At 38.5% G+C, this 18,639-nt stretch overlaps 2 protein-coding genes across 2 annotated transcripts; one reads left to right on the forward strand and one right to left on the reverse strand.

The window, feature by feature from the left end:
* The first annotated feature begins 646 nt into the window (after nucleotides 1-646).
* tpd52l1 (tpd52 like 1) lies at nucleotides 647-15,980 on the forward strand. Its single transcript, XM_014985765.2, has 6 exons — nucleotides 647-786; nucleotides 8,344-8,462; nucleotides 8,549-8,697; nucleotides 9,776-9,877; nucleotides 13,686-13,746; nucleotides 14,580-15,980. Exons 1-6 carry the CDS (start codon nucleotides 768-770, stop codon nucleotides 14,700-14,702), a joined length of 573 nt encoding a protein of 190 aa, XP_014841251.2. The 5' UTR covers nucleotides 647-767; the 3' UTR covers nucleotides 14,703-15,980.
* Nucleotides 15,470-18,509, reverse strand: hddc2 (HD domain containing 2). The gene is made up of 6 exons (XM_014985766.2): nucleotides 18,418-18,509; nucleotides 17,801-17,922; nucleotides 17,578-17,680; nucleotides 17,438-17,506; nucleotides 16,662-16,800; nucleotides 15,470-16,524 (listed from the first exon to the last, which is right to left on the reverse strand). Exons 1-6 carry the CDS (start codon nucleotides 18,490-18,492, stop codon nucleotides 16,409-16,411), a joined length of 624 nt encoding a protein of 207 aa, XP_014841252.1. The 5' UTR covers nucleotides 18,493-18,509; the 3' UTR covers nucleotides 15,470-16,408.
* Nucleotides 18,510-18,639: the final 130 nt, after the last annotated feature.

Raw genomic sequence — 18,639 nt, forward strand, 5'->3', positions numbered from 1 at the left:
AGAATATAAAAGACATATTGATTACAAACAGTGAATCCCATTTCTTATAGTTTATTATATCTCAATAATTTCTACTATATGATTTTATGATCTTTGTGCATGTTAACAAATGTATTTTATTGCACTTATATATTCTTAAATTCCCAACATAAAGTAAGTTTACAGTTGTTCAAAAATAGACAACTAAGTTTCCGAACCTTCAAATATTCTCTATTTTTGCTACAGTGATTTATTTCTAAGAACAACAAGTAAACTATATTCTTTTCGGATGGTTACATTTTTCAATAAAGAAATATCTGATTTTTCCTGTATTTTATGAGAAGTGTGATATCAAACATGGCACAGTGGAAAACTCCAAATTAGACATCACAGTCTGCAACCTGAGAAAATATTTATATATTTTTATTTTAATATTATATTTTTATTAGAGGGTTTGGTGCGTCATCCTCCCCTTTGTTTCTACATGTGCCAATGAAAAGACCATTCTCGTTAGCCTCCAATCTCCGTTACATAAATTAAGGTTTAAGAGTGAGCAGCAAGTGTTGGAATAGTTTTCAGCCTTCGACATCTGCCTTGAAGAGCTTCTGTATGCATTGAATGATAAGCTGCCTTGCCATACTTGGAGCCTATTGGCCGATGATCAAAGCTCCGCCTGCGAGCTTGCTCGGCGCGTGACACTTCGGCGGTACTGTAGTGATCTTAGAAGCGGTGCTGCGCGTGCTGTTTGTCTCTGAAGGTTACGTGGAAAGTTCACCTGAGCGTCGCTGATGGAAACCAGACAGCAAGGTGAGTCGGGGTCACCCACCGCAGGTCACGGCACTTTTCTCATGTTTTTGGCAGCCATTGCTGTATTTAAAGCCTTACTGTTGTTAACTCTGCACCTAGTAATCAACTCACCAAGTAGAAGGTTTTCTTCCCTAGAAAAGGGAAGAAACCTGAAAGAATACAGTAAACAAAATGCTTTGAAAAAGAGCAAGGCATTAATGCCACACGTGGTTAAATGCAAATGAAATAAGGAAAATTTCTTTCTTACCTTACAGCTCTTTAAGTGCTAATTTAATATGTTGTGGGTGTGTTATTTCTGTTGGTGTTTGACTGGATTAAGAAGCGTGGACAGCTTTAGAGGTCCACAAGAACAAAGTTGGACTTTGTGTGAGCTCCGCCAGGCTTATAGTGGATTTTATTTCCTGGCTGAGGGAGATCTCTGGTGTTTCTGTGTTTCCATCTGTTCTTGCATTTTTTTTTTTTAATCACTATTTGCTTTCCTGGAAGTCCACTTCCTCTGAACTTCCACTGCAAAAAAAAAAAAAGAAAGAAAAAAAGATTCTGTATTATTGTTTTGTGAATTGTGTAAAAATGGCTGCAGTGGACAGAAGTCGTCTTAACTGATAAATCAGGATAAAGGTGCTTTTATTCGGGTAGGTAATTGCATTCCTTTGGATTCCAAGACTAAATGAGTGGCTGTTTCTGCTAGCAAAAAACCAAAGAAGGCACTAAAGTTTGAGCCTGATGGAAAAAAAAGACTTTAATTTGTTAAGGATGAGTTGTGTTGTATAGTTGAAATATGAAAATTTCCCAACTTTCTTCAAAAGTTGTCTAATCATCTGCTGTTGATTAAAGTTGGGGATTGAGCCCTTGTTAGTTTTAGGAGCCTGAGATGCTGTGTACAGCTCTTCCAGTGTTACCTGACCTCCGTTTAGCTTTAATTGATTTTCCTTCGGCCTTATGACCATCCCCCGGCCTCTGATTTAGTGTTGCCCCATGACCATCGAGCCAAATGGGAGTCTTGTGACCAAAGATATTTCATTCCAACACGAAGCAAAGGGAGAGACACTTGAAATAGGAAGAGTCAAGAAGGAGGTAAATATCCTTCCACGATTAATGATTGGATTTTGAGGGTGAAACAATCAGTCTTTTGAGTTGATGTTCCCATTTTAAATTTTATTAATTATCATTTTGGTTTACAAAAATGCATATAAAATTAAATGGCAGCCCTTTTCCTTGGTTTTAGTGCAATTTGCAGACTCCACTTCCCTAAAAATCACTTTACACATCTGCTGCTCAAATGTGGAAGTAGAAGGAGCTGATTGTGAGTGAAACTGGCGTTTTGCTGGCGTATTTCCTCCTGTAGTGTGTTGTAATGAGGTTTTATCTATAACTAGAGGTCATCCATTCAATAGCCCACCATTGTTTCCTGAGTTCAGGAAGTTCAAATTTTAGAAATCAGGCATATTTGAAAATGTTTGAAAAATGTTCAGGAAGTGACAATCTGTGTCACTTAGAGTGAAACGTCTCGCAAGATGCAGATATCCTGGAGTGAAGAATGGATGCAAGAAGGAAACGCCATAACTACGTGTTTGTGTGTGAATAAATAACTTGTTTTAATCCAATCTGCTGCCTTGCTCTGCAGCAGAGTTGTACTCTAGTGTTCTGAGTGAAGCAGTGGTGGACTGGGCCAGCATGGGCCCTGGAGAGGAATGGGTTAATTCAGCCACACATGAAGGAGAGCTGGGTAAGACTCAACTCTCTGAGTGATCAAAAGAAAATCCACACTGAATCACTGTAAAATAAAAACGTCCCAAAGTCCACCCAATCCATGCACTGGGATCAGTGAAGCAGCACTTTCTGCTCCTGTGTGATGCAGTGTTGATTTAACTAAAACTCGAGAGAATAATGGAGTGTGAACCGAGTGGAAAACAATCAACACAACAGGAGACAATGATGGATGTAAAAAACGAGTTATTAATCATAATGCTTCCATTTTTCTTCAGTTTGCTAAAACAGTAAGTTGTCCATAAATTTGTCTAATCTGAGAAACAAATGTTTCGTAATTAATTACCGCAAATCTATGTCAAACTGAGTTAAAAGTCAAGATGCACCAGTGAGCCATCAGTTTTCTCTTGATCATTTCTGACCAGTGATCAGCAGGTCCAATTCTAAAAGGTTTATTATTATTATTATTATTATTATTGTTAATCCCCCACCTTTTTGCTCTGTAAACCAATTGACCAACATAATGTACGTTTCTGAATGAGCATAGTTTTTTAATTCTTTTTTGCATTGCAATATTTTGAAACTTTTACTTGAATCTGTGAAAGTCTGAACCAAACGGCCGGGTAAATCTTAATCAGTGCTTTTCGACTTTGCTCTTTAAAATATCACAACCGTGCTTATCGGCATAAACATTGGTGTCAGCTGATGTTAGTCTTTTTTTTTTTTTTTGCGTATCGATATCTGATAAGTAAAACTTCATATTAACCAGTGTTTATTTCCATATTGTTGCTTTGTGTTCCGGGAGGGGGATGGTCATTTGTGATGAAGCGCAGGATTGTGAAGAGTTTGAATTGAAAAGTCAGCAATGTGGACATTTTTTGATATTGTTGAAAGGGTAAGCAAAAAGTTCATATCGGTACATCCCTAGTTAAAATGCTGAACCTCTAAAACAGCTTTTTTTTTTTTTTTGCAATATTGACAAAAAAACCAATACAGATGCCAAAGGTCAAAACTGTCTCAGCATTTAGATTGGAATAATCCATTCCTTGTTTGGCAAGACCAAGAGTTTTACAGTTTAAAATGGAGATGATAATTGTGCACAAGCAGCAAAAGTTATGTCCTTAACCCATAATAATAATAAAAAAATAAAAATAATTATGTTGTGTTCGTGGGATCTATGGATAACAAGAATATAGCAATGACACCAAATTGATATTTTATAGGAAAGCTTAAGTAGCCCAGATTAAGAATCGAGGCTCTAAACACACACACACTGACGCCGCCGCCGTACACTGCGCTTCATTATGTGTTTCTAACAACCTCTGAAGTCTCGGTCCGTCTGAACACAAGAGGTAGCAGTGTGCGCAGAGTGCCACGTTTCTCCTGGGGGGAAAGAAGTGCACCAGGTGAAACTAGTGAAATTTACTCAACAAGCTGCTACCTTATGTGGTGGACCAGGATCTTTAAAGGTGTGTTATGACAGCGTCAGACTGTCTGCAGTGAAGAAAATAAAACAATTTAATGAAATGAATGTGAGCATAAGAGAATATCTTGTATCTTAGTTCTGTTTCTTTTATTACCGTGAAAAAAATGGAACTTGCAGCTTACAGTTTGCAATTTGTGCATCTGACACACATCCCTAAGTTGAATAAAATGAGATTGTGAGATTTTCTTTCTACTCCAGAGAGACCTAATGAGTCATATTTTTAGTCTCTCCTACAAACGTGTCTTCACAACTCAGTTGATTCCTTCATTTTTTTTTTTTGTTGGTTAAGTTACAAAGAATCCGTCTTGGCCTTGATGTAACAGACTCCAAATGCGCTCACCTGTCACTCTGCTCAGGTTTGGATAAATTTTACCACTCTGGTGGTGAGGAATCCAGTCGGAAGAGCTCACACGGGGAGGACTTGGTCCCGTTGGTCCAAAACGGGGAAAACCTGACAGACTGGGGTCACACCACATCCCATTTGGAGGATCAGTGGTCACGCACATCAGGGTGTCAGTCTGACAGCTGGGCCATGTCCACCACTTGGGACATGCAGCTAGACAGCACAGGTGAAAAGGGACATAGACTAGAACGTAGAGAGTAGACGACCCTTCACTTCGGTTGAATATTGAAACCCATGTTTTTATTTTAGTTGGGGTTATGGGAGAGAAGGAAGGCTATTATTTCAAGACTTTTTATTTTAATCTGAATTATGATGGCGTATTATTACCAGAAGATATTTAAGTCGATGGGCTTTCTGTTCATATCCACCACCATAAGTAAGATGTGTTTTTAAGAAATGAGCTTCCCAAATGCAAATCTTTGAAACTTATAATATCAAGGATCCAGTTAAAAGCATCGTTTACCATCTCAACAAATGTGAAATGTGCTGCTTTCATGGCTCATTTGTTATATTGCATGAATTGGCATACAAGATATTTAATTCAAATGTTGCATCAACATTTAGTTTAGCTTGGTTATAAACTGGTTTAGAGATGATAGATTTCTCCAAAAACCTGACTCATCATACTGCAACTGAAAGCCACAGTTTTATGCTGGCCATGCAAGCTAAATGCTAACCAAGCTTTTTCTAATGAGCTTTTTTTCTGACAATTTGTGTATGCATGTGCATTTTTTTTTTTTTTTAGCTTCCATGACTCACACTGACCAGTAACTTTTGCTGGGTATTTCTACTTGAAGAAATGTGTTTTAGCTTAAAGTAATAGACAAAAAGACTTCGTAAAAATTAACCTGTTATGCCTATCAAAACAAATATTAAGCTTGAAAAAATAAGTATGATCAAATTCAAATGTTAAAAACAAAATGAAGGTTGTTCCACTTTTAAAAGACAATCCAATGGGCCAGGAGGCACTTTTTTTATCTAACATGCTTGTCCTTTTATACCTACATTTAAAAATGTCTTCTAAAATATGCCTACTACCATACCATACCTTTGCATGATGATGTGGCTCAGCAGTAAGAAAAGTTTGTTTTGTTGGCAGAAATCATCCTACCAACAAAACGGAGATGGTTGAACTTCATCTCTGAACTTCAACCACTCAAAGAAATGTTGCATCACCAGCGTTCACCGCTACCATTTTGTCCCGGCCGCCTTCTGTTTCACACCCAAAAGCAAACCATTTCAAGCCCATATATATGTATCCACTACGCATCGGTTTATTTCTTGTGGTGGTGAAGTTTCTTGTAAGCGAGTTAAGCAAATATTACAATTTCACCTATAAGTAGGCATTGATTGTATTTCAAGATAATTTTACATTATGCATGAGTTCCACTTATTGCTTTTCTTGTCTGTGTCTGGGTGAGTTGATTCTTAGGATAAATGGAATAGAAAACCTTCATTCTTCCACATTGGAGGAATTTAGGAAATTAAAAGGTAACTCTGGGCAACCTATAATATTATTTACTAGACAGACATTACCATTTTTCCTTGCAGTGAGATAATAGTTGGACGATAGAACAAGAATTACAATCATTTGTCGGCCTCAGATGAGGAACACAATTCTACACGTTTGGCACAAAACAACCAAAATTGTAAACTGATGAAATGACAAATCATGAAATGTCCGACACCTGCTGGCAGATGCAAGACGTAAACAATATAATTTCATTTTTGGGTAGTATTTGCTGTTAGTGTCAGAGTTATTGGCTGTTGGCCTCATCGCGAATACATCTTATACATTTTTGGAGCTCCGTAGCAAGCAAAAGGTTAAACTGGTACTTCCTCTCCTTGCCCCGGATTTTGCTTTTAAAACATCTTTTTATGCCGATCTAAACTGGAACAAATCCTAAATGCACTCGGACATAAAAAGCCTTGGAGCTGCAGGGGTTTAAAAGTGTCATTGTCCTCCTGCTGTGTAGTGTTGGCTGCAGTAGCGCCGTGTTATAGAAATGCTGCTTTTGTTGAAGTGAGCCGCTGCATGCTGCGCTTGAGTTAACTGGTTTCAGTTGCCTGTGTTTGTGTGTTACCTACCTGAAGTGCTGCTGTGCCCCTTTTAAGGGATAAATAAATGTATAACAGCCTCTACTGACCCCATGTCTACTCACATGTTTTATAATGCACCCTTGTGAAGAGAGAGGACACCTCACTGCAGGTACAGTAAATCCCTTTCATCTTGTTAAAATGGTCCAAAACTGCTTTAGGGCCACAACACACACCTTGAGGCTACGGTCTGCATGTATCTGTCTTCCTTGTTTTGTGTTTACACAGCCAGGCTGGTGTTCCTTAATACGTTTTATTATCTGTTGATGTTGGGCATGAGTTGATCTCTGGTTTCAGTGCATGAGTTAGTTTTAAAAAAAAGCGTACTGTCCTTTAACGTTTTAAATTGCCCTATTTGAAATGAGATACAAGATCTAACAGATAGTTTTCTCCTCTGTGTAAAGTAGATTACTCCTTTTGCTTCTGTACGCTGTGTATGAGCTAATGGAAGTAAAAATGGCAAGAAATATCTCATGTTAACAAGTGACACTCATCACTCTTTGGCCTAAAACAAACCTGGGCAGTTAACTTGGAGAACTGCCCAGTTTTTATTCCAGCAAAATAGATGTTTTAATGTTGACTAGATACCAGGATTATTAGCAGAACAGGGCTAAAACAAACTGACTCAGATCATGTGGAAAGGTTTACTGACGAGGTGGATTTTAGTGCTATTGATTACACAGATAAAAAAAAAACAAAAAACAAAAAAACATAGCCATAAACTAAATAATGTACCAACTCTCTCATCTCCATTTTGCATGATTACCACAAATACAGTGTTTCATTAAATATTCAGTGTTTTAAGAAGTTATAACATATTAATGTCTAACCTCATTTTTTGTTAATACATAAGATATCAATAGAATATTCCTTGTTGTAGTGTCCGAATAAGTCAGTTTTGGACCCTTGTATCTAGATGACATTATTCTGATTGCCTCGGTCCTTGTCTAGTTTCTCTGGCAATCTTTAGTCTTGATTCCTTTTTGCTTTTCGTAGGGAGTGAATGTTTTTCCTTGTAAGCGTTGCATGAAATTAAACCGGTGCAGGTTCTTTCTCATATCTCTTGCCTGAACGGCCAAACTTGGGAGTGATGACAATTAGTTTTTACCATTCTCTAATTAGAGATTTGTTCTCCTTTTATTATTAGAATTATCTGGGAAGAAAAAAAAAGTCTTTTGAGACTTCTTTAAATCTCTTTTTAGACTCATAAGCCGCTGCTGCCTTTTGTCAACGGTCGGGAACGGGCCGGACTTAATATCTGAGGAGAGCTTGGAATCCATTCATTCCAGAGTAATTTGACAGCATCTGGTCAGTGTAGGTTTTTGTGAGGGATGTCAGACTGTAGTGTTGGCTAGCAGAGAGTTAAGGCAAGATAATCCACATTAGCCCAGGCAGATTAAAACCCTGCAGGCTACAGCCGCAGATTACATAACGGTCAGAGATTCAGCCAGACATGGAGACAAGACAGTCAGACATTTGGAGACAGACACTGTTAGGCAGAGGACAGCACATAATTTACACATAGAAGAAAAGGAAGGCATGCAAAGTAGGAAAATAAGCAGAGCACGGGGACTTCCTTTCTGCTTTGGCTGTATGATGACACTGAGCACAGCTCTGGTATTATTTACACTGAATTGAAATGCAGCAAAATGTAAAAACTGGAAGTCATAAAAGTTGGAAGTAACTCGTGTTCCTCTAGAAACAAAAAGGAACAGATTCGTGAGCTTGTTTGGCGTTATCTGACTCCAGAGCCAGAAATCTAAGTGCATTCACAGTTCTCAAAGCAGTAGATTTATTCAAGATTTACTACATCCAAGCGTCAAGTTCCCAAAGATCTCCCATGAATGTCTTGCTTCTCAAACAGGTTTTCTAGACTCTCAGCCTCTGAGGGAGGCTGATGAGGATTTGGCGTCAGAAGTCAGCCTGAACAACTCCAACATGACCGAGGAGGAGAGAGAAGAGATTCTGCAGGAGCTGACTAAAGTACGCACACAGACACATAAGCAGATCATCAAACCCAATTGACAAAATAAATAAACAACAAAACTATCTGTTTTGTGCGTGGCCAGCTGGAAGAAGAGATCAGCACACTGAAGCAGGTCCTGTTGTCCAAGGAGAAGCAGCACGCGGAGCTCAAACAGAAGCTGGGCATCACTCCTCTCAGCGAGTTCAGGAACAACTTCAGCAGAGGCTGGCAGGACATGCAGAGCTCCACGGCGTAAGTTAACAAGTCCGTGTGAGACGTTGGTGTCAGGCCAGCGCATGGCAGATTGTTTGCTGACAACATGAACGTGCTCTGTAAGCGCTCAAAGTTAAAACGGACTGAAATAATGGGTGGTTTATTTCCTGACTGCCTGCAGGGACTCCCAGTTCACACAGAGTCTGTTTGCAAAACATTGATTTTAAAACGGGGAGCTAAAAGCGCAATCCTCGTCTGGTCGCTGCACAGCGTGTGCGTGCGCTGGTTGTTATCTCCGCCGTCTGAAACAGACATCATTAAACTGATTTTAAAAACTCTGCTGGAGGCTGCAGTTGATCTCAGAATACAATGTGCTCTTTTAGTAGGCACACTAATCCATGAAATGTGTCAGTTTTCTACAACGAAACACTGAATTCTTGTTTATTTTTACGTGTTTTTGTTGTAAATTTTCCCAGTTCGTGAAGAATTCCAGTTACAAAGATACAGAAAACTGTGGGTACTGTACATCAAGCCCCAGAAAGAAAAACAAGTAATTTGCCATATTTGAATCGTTCTATGTACTGATAAACAATTGAACGTCCCAAGTTGGGTGGTAGAGCAGAGCTTCAATCCAAACACCAAGAGACGGTATAGAACAAGAGACTACAGTCTCTGGAGGCTGCTTCTCTTATCCAGTTACACTTTACTCTGAAGATCACTTTACACACACAGCCTCTGCCTCATCTATAATGCATCGGTGTAGCCACAGGAGGATGAGGTCTCCACATCGGAAAACGCAGACATTTGAATGCCTAATTTTGCCATATTTGATCCAGATGTTAATGCAAATCCAAATACCAAGGTAGTGTTAAGATGAAAACAGGAATTCTTATAAAATAATTTACAATTCAAGTAAAAATGAACACGGACCTAATTCTTAGACCTACTTTGAGATTGCTAAATTCAAGTTTCTTTTCTCCATCGTATATGGCTTGTGTTGTGTTTGTGTGTATGACAGTGACATATTTCTATGGGTGTGTGTGTGGGGGGGGGATTCGAACAAACACAGAAAGGACCTCATTGTCAGATACAGTCCATGTTATTGTGTGTTTGTCAGATACAAGAAGACATCAGAGACGCTGTCCACCGCGGGACAGAAAACCTCAGCTGCCTTCAGTAACTTCGGGAGCGCCATCACCAGGAAGTTCGGAGACATGAGGTAAACAAAATATGTCGCCGCATTTAACACTGTTTTCTTGATACTAACCAGTGATTTCTATATTACCTTAACAATCCCAAAGAGTATATTTCAGAGCACTGAGCCCCGTCAGTAGAAAACAAGGTAAATAGGATGCTGACTTCAGTGATGACCTTAGTTTAACATTAATCAAACTGGAAAAGAGGAAATGCCTTGGCTTATTGCTTGCACAGACAGCTAAATTGGATTTTTGGTAGAACTTGCAGAGCACACTGGACAACATTTTCTCATCATAACAAAGCTCATGTGCTTTCTGTTTACTGCAGGCATCTCAGCTGTAATATGCTTGATTTAACTGCCAGTGTTACTAATTCCTTGTAAATTTGTAATTATTAGATTGTATGAAGGTCTCTCATAAAATGTAATATGAGAGTTTGGCTGCTTTTGCTATCATTTTAAGTCAGTGGGATGAACATGTCTCTATGCATGAGAGACAACTTGGCAAACATCTACTGTAAATTGGATCTCAGGGATGTTGCTGGGCTACTTCCTGTTTATGTCAAACACACATTTTTGAAAAAACTGGCCAAAATCTGAAGTAAAAGCTTTAAAGATCCTCAAGAAGCCTGGAGAAAAAAATTGGGCAAGATTATAATAATATCTAGCTGAATGGAGGTAAAATATATATCAGTTATAGGGGTTTAATACCTTTGCATAAGATTGTAGTTTCTGTCAGTGTTATTTTTCTATTTTAAAAAAAGTGAAGCTCTCCTTGATGTTTTAGGTTGGGCTAGCGTTGTGTAGCTTAGCTTATTTTGTTCTTAGTTTATCCTAGCTGAGTTTATTTTAACTTGGTATATGTTGGTTTCATTCAGGATTGGTTAGTTTATCTCAGATAAGTTTTGTTTAGTTTATGTTATTAGCTTTGTGTATTCCAGATTAGTTTTAGCTAAAATTAACTTTTTTTAGCCTTGGATTTTTTTTTCTGTTTATCTTAGACTATTTTTGATAAGTTCAGTTTTTCTTGGCTTAGTGTAGTTTTGTTTTATCCTAGTTAAGCTTAAGTTAGGTTAGTTTATACTTTTGTGACTTAGCTACAAGTGGAGGAAGTCCTTCCTTTATGGATTAAAAATAGTAAAATATGCAAACTACATGAACAAAATGCACCACAGAATTTGTTCCTCCGGCACTACATATAGAACATCTTGTGTATTGAAAGCTGTTGATTGTTGCTTCATAACTGTCAACAGGAGACAAAAACCTTTAAAGACTGCAGACATTCATCTGTAGGCCTACTAAAAAATGTTATTCTTTTAGATTGCATCAATGCAGTCTATTACATCCATAAGGTACTTCCCAGATGTCCCAAGCTGTAGTTTCAATTAAAAGCATATCCTCAACATTCAAGAATCACTCAGAGGAACAGTCAGGCAAACATACAGCCGCCATCAGTTTATCCACTAATCTGCATAACTAACCCAGTTTGACCTGTTTTACCCAAACGCCATCTGACGCATGGTGCTTTATCTGCTGTCCCCATCTCTGCATCCCAGAGACCAGAGTCGTAACTCTTGCTCTGAACAATTCAGGGAAGCGTGTGATTATGTAAGCCAACATTAAGCTGCTTTCTGAGGGAGCTGAAAGGCTCATGGCAAAGCCTGTCTCCTTCAGTCACACTCTTGTCTTCTCTTGTTTCCAGCAGACTGAGTTGTTTGGCTCCAAATTCTTGGTGTAAAAAACTAGACACGATACGTGTCTGCATAGAGTTGTCTGAAACAAGTGAAGCAAAAGCAGGAAAGAAGCATAATCACACACTCGGCGCTTTGTTTAAACTATTTGGATAAATGACAAAACAATATTCTGTTGGTAGTTCTTGTTACCTGACAGAGAGGGAAATGATTTTTAGGACATGGGTTTTCTGAAGGCAACTACTTGTGTCAATTCTTCCTGTATTGCAGCATGGCCGGTTTAGAGTTACTATTTCCGCGCAGGTAGATTTCCACCATTTGAATGAATTGAATGAAGTCTATTTGCTGTGGGTGTTTCACATGTACTGGAGTGTATCAGAACCTCTGAACTTTTGTTCTCCCTTGTACTGTATGCATCTCTCTCTTTAACAATCTGTATGTGTTTCTGCACACAGATTGTTTTTCCTCTTTGAGCATAAAGATGTTTGTCAGAAAAAGCTGAAAAGTTCTTCTGCTGTCTGCTGCCTCGACTGGTTTTACCTAAATATGTAGAATCCCTCAAATTTCTTAGCCAGAAAAATAAGCGCTACAGTTGCTAGTGTAGCCTTTTAGCTAGCAGAGCAGTCCTTGATCTTCTGCTATGATATCTCATAGGGCGAATAATGCATCGTGCAAGATATTATTCATTCATCTATGAATAATTCTCTCCTCTTTTCTTCAGGTCTCCACAGTTTTGTTGACTGTGGCTGTGGAGATTTTGTTTTTGATTCCTTTACTAAACTTCTGAGTGGTGGCAAGATAAACTTTGGGCCTGTGTGTCAAGTTAGGGTGTGTTAATTAAAAGTTCAAAGACATTAGATCAGGTTTAAAGTGAAAAAGAAATAGTGTGCCAGTCGGTGTGCGGTGCTGTGATAAACACTGATTAAACAAAGAGTGAAAATGAGGATTAGATGAATGATAGTGGGGGGGAGGGAGTAATGTTTTGATTAATTTCTACTTTTTAAATAACTTCTAACTTTTTTTTCTTGGTGTGCGGTGGGCGTTGTCTTCAAAAACCATCCTCATCGTTTTAATGTCCGCTTTGCATGTGACTAAATGTTTCTCTCGCTTGCTTCCCTTTGCATTTATTATTGCATTGTTCTGCTTATTTCCTCTTTCTCTTGTTTTTTGAAATGGCTTTGCATTTCTACCGTCGCCATTTTAAATGGGTGAATTTAAAACCGCATGATTGTGATGGAAGAAGCGTCTAGTCTGAAGGTTGTAAAAACATCTAAATTGTTCTCTGTTTCCCCTTCATGCTTTCGAAGATCCAACTCAATAGGGTAAGAATCACTCAGCCGGTTATGTCACATTAGTTAGTTGCTTCTTACTAAGACTTCTTAACTCGGTATATCTCAGTCAGATCAGCGGTTAACACCAGCTGGATGGCACCGGTGAGCACTTGGCCAGCTTAGAAATTGCTGCTATCGCGCCCAGCGGCTGAACTCAATCAGCTGTTGTGTTCAGCAACGATTCAGAAAAACTAAATAAACATAAATCTGGTTGGACTTATGATGGACTTCTTTAATTAAACAATATTGCACAGTCAAGATGAGAAGTGAAATCCTCATTTTTTTTTTTTTCTTAAAGACTCTCGCAGCAACATAAGAACGTTCCTGTTGGCAAAGATTTTTAGCGTCTAAGCTAAGGAGAAGCTGTGGGACGAACGCTGCACATGCAAACTGTTGATGTTGCTTCTGTGTGTGATCTGAGCTAATCATTGACTCCTCTCTCGCCACGCTCTCTGGGGACAGATACTCTGTCAGGCATTCTGTGAGCATGCCTACCATGAGGTAAAAAACTGTGTGTGTTTCTGTGTGGGAAATGCTTTTTTTATTTTTTTATTTTGGCCCTTTAAAGCAGCTTGAAATACCTGAAATGTTTTCACATGCTCCCACCCTCTCTTATCAGTTGCCATCCCTGCTTCCTCCTACTTTAGGTTTATACAAAGTTGTTTAAATTTGTTTAGCTCTCCCTCTTCTATCTAAGTAACAATGTCCCAATTGAATCTGTGAATTCAAAGAGGTATATTTCTTAGAATATAAAAAAAAACCTTAATTTTCTAAAATTACGAACCCATTCTAATGTGTTTTGTCCAACAGAAACTCACCCAGCTTCAGATCCTTTGAAGAGAAAGTTGAAAATACAGTTTCCACCATTAAGGTAAGCTGTATATGCGTGTTTTCTTTAAAGGTAGAGTATTAAAACTGTGGTATTTTTTGTCATATTTAAGATAGTTGTCCCACTAGAATACAACTTGAGGGAACAGTAAACCTGCCATAGGTTGGATAATAGCATTTAAATAAGTAGTAGAATAAAGAATATTTTTTTATTCAGTTTTTTTTCTTTGAAAGCATAATTAAAGCATTCTGTAATTAAAGACTTGCATATTTATAAAAAAAAAATCAAGCACTGTCATCCATCATCTGATAAAGGATGGACCACTTCTTTGTGTTCCTACTCTCACTTGATATTTAGTCATTTTTAGCTCTTTCTGGCGTTGCACTTGTTTCGAAGCGATCGCTTCCTGACTGCGGTCATGAACAGGTCATTCCCCACGTCGCTCTAACACAGTATGCGAGTCTCTGTGAGTCTGTGTGGCTGAAAAGCTTCCTCTCCCACGTGCTACAGAGGAACGGTGGAATGAAGCAAGCTAAACACTGTAATCTGTGTGTAATTACTATCATGCATTGTGACAGTGAGAGCACGGATTATTTATACACGCCGTGGCGTCCTCTGGTTGAACTTTTGTGACTAACTTGTGTTTTGGAAACGACTTGCTTCTTCTGTAAGCTGCAGGGTAAAAGAGCTAGATGCATGTAGTAATGATGCTAATTTACTAATTTAGGTTTTAAGCTCTAGTTGTAATGCTGATGATAAAGAAGTTGAGTTCACTCCAGTCCACAGTGTAAAAGCTTGATGGTGGTGTTTTTGACAGCTTCTAATTCCATCATGCTTCTGTTTTTGTCTTTTCTGTCGTCTCCCCTCGATACCAGACTAAAGTTGGAGGCACTGGGACCGGAGGCAGCTTCGAGGAAGTCCTCTCGTCTGCAGCCAACGCCAGCTCTCAGGAAACGCCCACCAACAACCTGACGGACATCTCCGAGAAACCCTGTTAGGGCTCCGGACCGCCGTCTTGCTGTGTCACAGCACATTGTTGTGGATCTATTAGAATTTCTGACCAAAGCGGAAAGCGGTGTTTTTGATTTGCAGACAAATCTCGTGTAAATCCTGTGACTTTGACCAAACTCCTGGCAACGCTACGTTATTTAGGCTTGGCTAAAACACCTTTGTTTTTAATTTGGAAAATCAAGGTGGCTGATTTTTAAAAGCATTTGAAATCTCATGAGGTAAACGATGAACTTTGAACATTGATCATAGTCCACTTTTCAGCTCTTGCTGTGGAAAAGATTGTTCTAAAATTGAACAGACACTATCTGACACTAGTAAAACAGCTCCATCCATCCTCAGTCTGCTGCACTATAAGTAATTCTTCACGTTTTACTTGAACAGTTTTATCCACTAAAACAGGGAGAAGCTTTCAGTCACAGATGATGTTACACTACCAAACCTACAGAAGGTTGTTAAGAAGTAAAATGTCTTGCATGTTACAGTGTCCCATTCACTTTGTTACATGTTAATTAAACACTGATAAAACGTCTGTGTATGTGTGTCGTGTGCATTAAGAGTATACGACTACGATTTCTCAAAACATCGAAAAGACTTACTAAACAGTGACTGTTAAGCACACCGTTTGTTTTTTTTCCTTTTTTGATTGAATCTGTGTGGGCTCTGTAACTTTGCCATGAAAATAACTTTATTATTTTATAGATTTCAGATAATGAAGGATTTCTTTCCCATGGCTCTAGAGGGCGCCAGAGTTCAACTTTTTCTTTCTTTTTTTTTAATGAAACTCACATCCGGATTCAGGTACTAAGAGTCATTTGTCGAGTCTGAGGTAATGTTTTGTGTTAATGGAAAATACAAAGGATACAATTTGCGTTTATGCAATAAATACAGCCATATAAGATTCCATAATCACATGTCAAATATAAACAGTTAACAGTTATCAACCCAAAGAAAATGTAAAGAGAGCGACGCTGAATGTACAAGCCTGATTTAACTTGGCAAATATGAAATTAATGCAAAATTTACTGCAATATCCTGAAGCATGTGAAAAAACCCCCCAACTAATTCACAAACTCATTTTGTATGCGTTTCTGTTCCTCCCAGGCATATTCTGCATGAAAACTCCATATTATGGAAGAAACCGTTGGTGTTATGACAGTTACTACTTTTTTTATAGATAACTTTTGTGACGTTGGATTTACCTGATATGTATAATGTTAAAGTGTTTAAAACTCATCAATAAACCTGGTTGATGTAGGAAACTTCCAGTTGGAAAGTCCTGTTTTTTTTATATATATATGAAAAAAGATCTCAGATAATGCAGCAAAACTTCCACTTTTATATTTTGCCGACTATTATTACCAGCTACAATAACTTGAACAAAATCCTTTCTGTTCAGTAAATTGCTGAACATATTTGACCATATTAAACAGCAGCAGTCTCTATGGTGGCACCATTTTGAAGGTGACTCATTTATAGAAAAAGAAATCATGAACTTGATTTTGATTTGTGGTAAATCCACATCTGTTGTAAAAAAACCAAAACAACTAAAGTTTCACTATCTGCTGATCTGAACAGATGAAGTAGGATTGGCTCTTCTTGCACATGCAGGCTTCTCTCCTTCCTGGTTTCTTCATCCATCAGCAGAATTTTTTTTTCTCCCCCTTTTTTTGCAGTCAGAACATTTGTGACATTGTTAGTGTTGAGGTTCTGGACAGTCAGTCTGCGATTCCTTCAGCTTCTTGGCGCTGCTTCCTCTTTGTTCGTTTAGGGAGCTGACCAGCTGGAGGACATCTGGGTGGTGGAAGCGACCTTCAGTGGTAGAAACGGAAAAAAGTCTAAAATCAGACTGCTTTAAAAGTATTGCACGCTAATTCCTTGGTACGAAGTAAACGCTGTCCAACACCCAGAAGGAAAGGGAGAACGTTTCGCCGGGCCAGGACTCCTACCTGCGGTGGAGTCAAAGAACTCCTGCAGTCTTCCCGGCGTTCCCTCCAGCTCTTCGTACTCGTGAGCCTGCATGATCATCTCCAGGAGGTCAAACTGTTTCACCAGCCTGGCCTCTGGACTGCTCTGGGATTCGTACTCCTGTTCCACACACACACAAAAAAATGTGTAATTACAAATTTCTTACTATTGCTTTTTAGGCCCAATTAAATGTTTCAAATATGGTTTGACGAAAACATAAATACTGAATGTGGTTTTCAAATTACAGTTTTATTTATGTAGGGGGAGGGGGGAGGATATTCATACCAACTTCAAGTATTTGAAAAAGTAAATACTCCCTAAAGACAGCATCTCTTTAAAAGGCAAGTGTTTGGTATAAATGGCTTGTAAATGACTTTCAAATCCTGACCAAACTAAGAAGTGTGAACTGATTTCTTGAGTCTACAGGACTCAAAGACATTTGGTGACTGAAATTGAACCAGACGAAGAAGTAAATTGAGAGTGAGACAGTAATTGAACAAGATTGGTTTGGATCTTTTTTTTTTTTCCTATAAAATTTGAAATCATCTTCGGAAAACTGTATTCTAAATGTACTCAAGTTATGGCAGATTTTCAAATCTGTTTGATCATGTAAAATATCTAAAAGTGATTAAATAGCAAAACTGAAGAAATCTGTAACAAACAAACAGTGTTTTCACAGCACTTAAATGTAGTTACAGTACAAAGGAAAGGTCAAGGATGCGCAAACCTTACAAAGCTTCATCCAAAGTCAACATACCTCCCACAGAGCATAAATCTCCTGTTTCAGACCGTCCGGCAGCAGACTTGACAGACGCCTCATTGCTTCCTGAGTGAACGAAGATGAAGTTTGTTAAAACGTATTTTAAAATATGCCGTATTAGTACACTTTTCACTTGCCTCCTCTCTCCTGTGTTTCTCTGCTTTACTGACGTTGTCTGACGGTGCAATATCTCCCACAATGCACTCTGCCATATCATGGGCAAGTGCAAGTTTTATGCACCTGAGTGTGGAAATGAGATAAGTAGACGGGTATAGGTGAATGTCCCATTTGGTGATGCGATCATTTCTCCCCTAAAGGTGATCAAAAATTCCACAAAAATCGTTTGTGTCCGCAACTCACCTGTCTCTGTCTACTGTGGGGTCAGTGATGGTCAGAGACATCATCGCCATCCTGTACATGTGGTCTGACACGCTCTCAGGATTCTTCACATTGTTGTACACCCAGCCGGTCCGTGGGACCCTCTGTAAGCAACATTCAGATTCATCGAAACTTTAAAAATTTAGACTCAAATACACACAGCATTGCAAAAAAAAAAAAAACACACACACACACACATTAGTATTTAAGAATTCAAATAAGTATGTGATGGATCAACACGATGCAGAACAGAATTGAGAAGTGGAAGAAAATTAATAAATGTTTTTGTTTCTACAATATAAATCTGAAAAGTGGAATTCACGTATATACCAAACACGAGCTTTAACAACATTCATCAATAATTCACTTTAAGTTAACTGATCCGATCTAAACTGGAAATGTATTAAGTCAGCACATCAATACAGCACTTTAGTTTGACTAAAACAGAAACCCTGTGTTGTACATTTAGTCTACTCTCTTGAGCTTTAGCATTAATGTGGATTGTTTAGATGCCTGACTTCAGCAGCAGACCAGCGTTTCATACGCGCTGTCAGTTAGTTAATAGCAGATAAAATATAAAATCACCACATAAGTCTTACTTTTAGCTGTCCGATAAGTTTCATAAATTGCAGCATGTTACTCATACCGGCTGATTTCTCACTGTGGGCTGCCATCTTTTATCTGATTACCCGGATGTAGAAGACCAGATTGACTCATGTAGTACCTGGAAACAGCCGCGAGGTGGCAGCATTAATCTGATTAATCAAAGGGAAAATAGTTATGCTTTTTCTTCTTCATCTTTGCCTCTGGACTTATTTTTA

Source organism: Poecilia mexicana, unplaced genomic scaffold (assembly GCF_051168715.1).
Source record: "Poecilia mexicana isolate PSO_F unplaced genomic scaffold, ASM5116871v1 scaffold_21, whole genome shotgun sequence".
In the NCBI taxonomy this organism is placed as follows: Eukaryota; Metazoa; Chordata; class Actinopteri; order Cyprinodontiformes; family Poeciliidae; genus Poecilia; species Poecilia mexicana.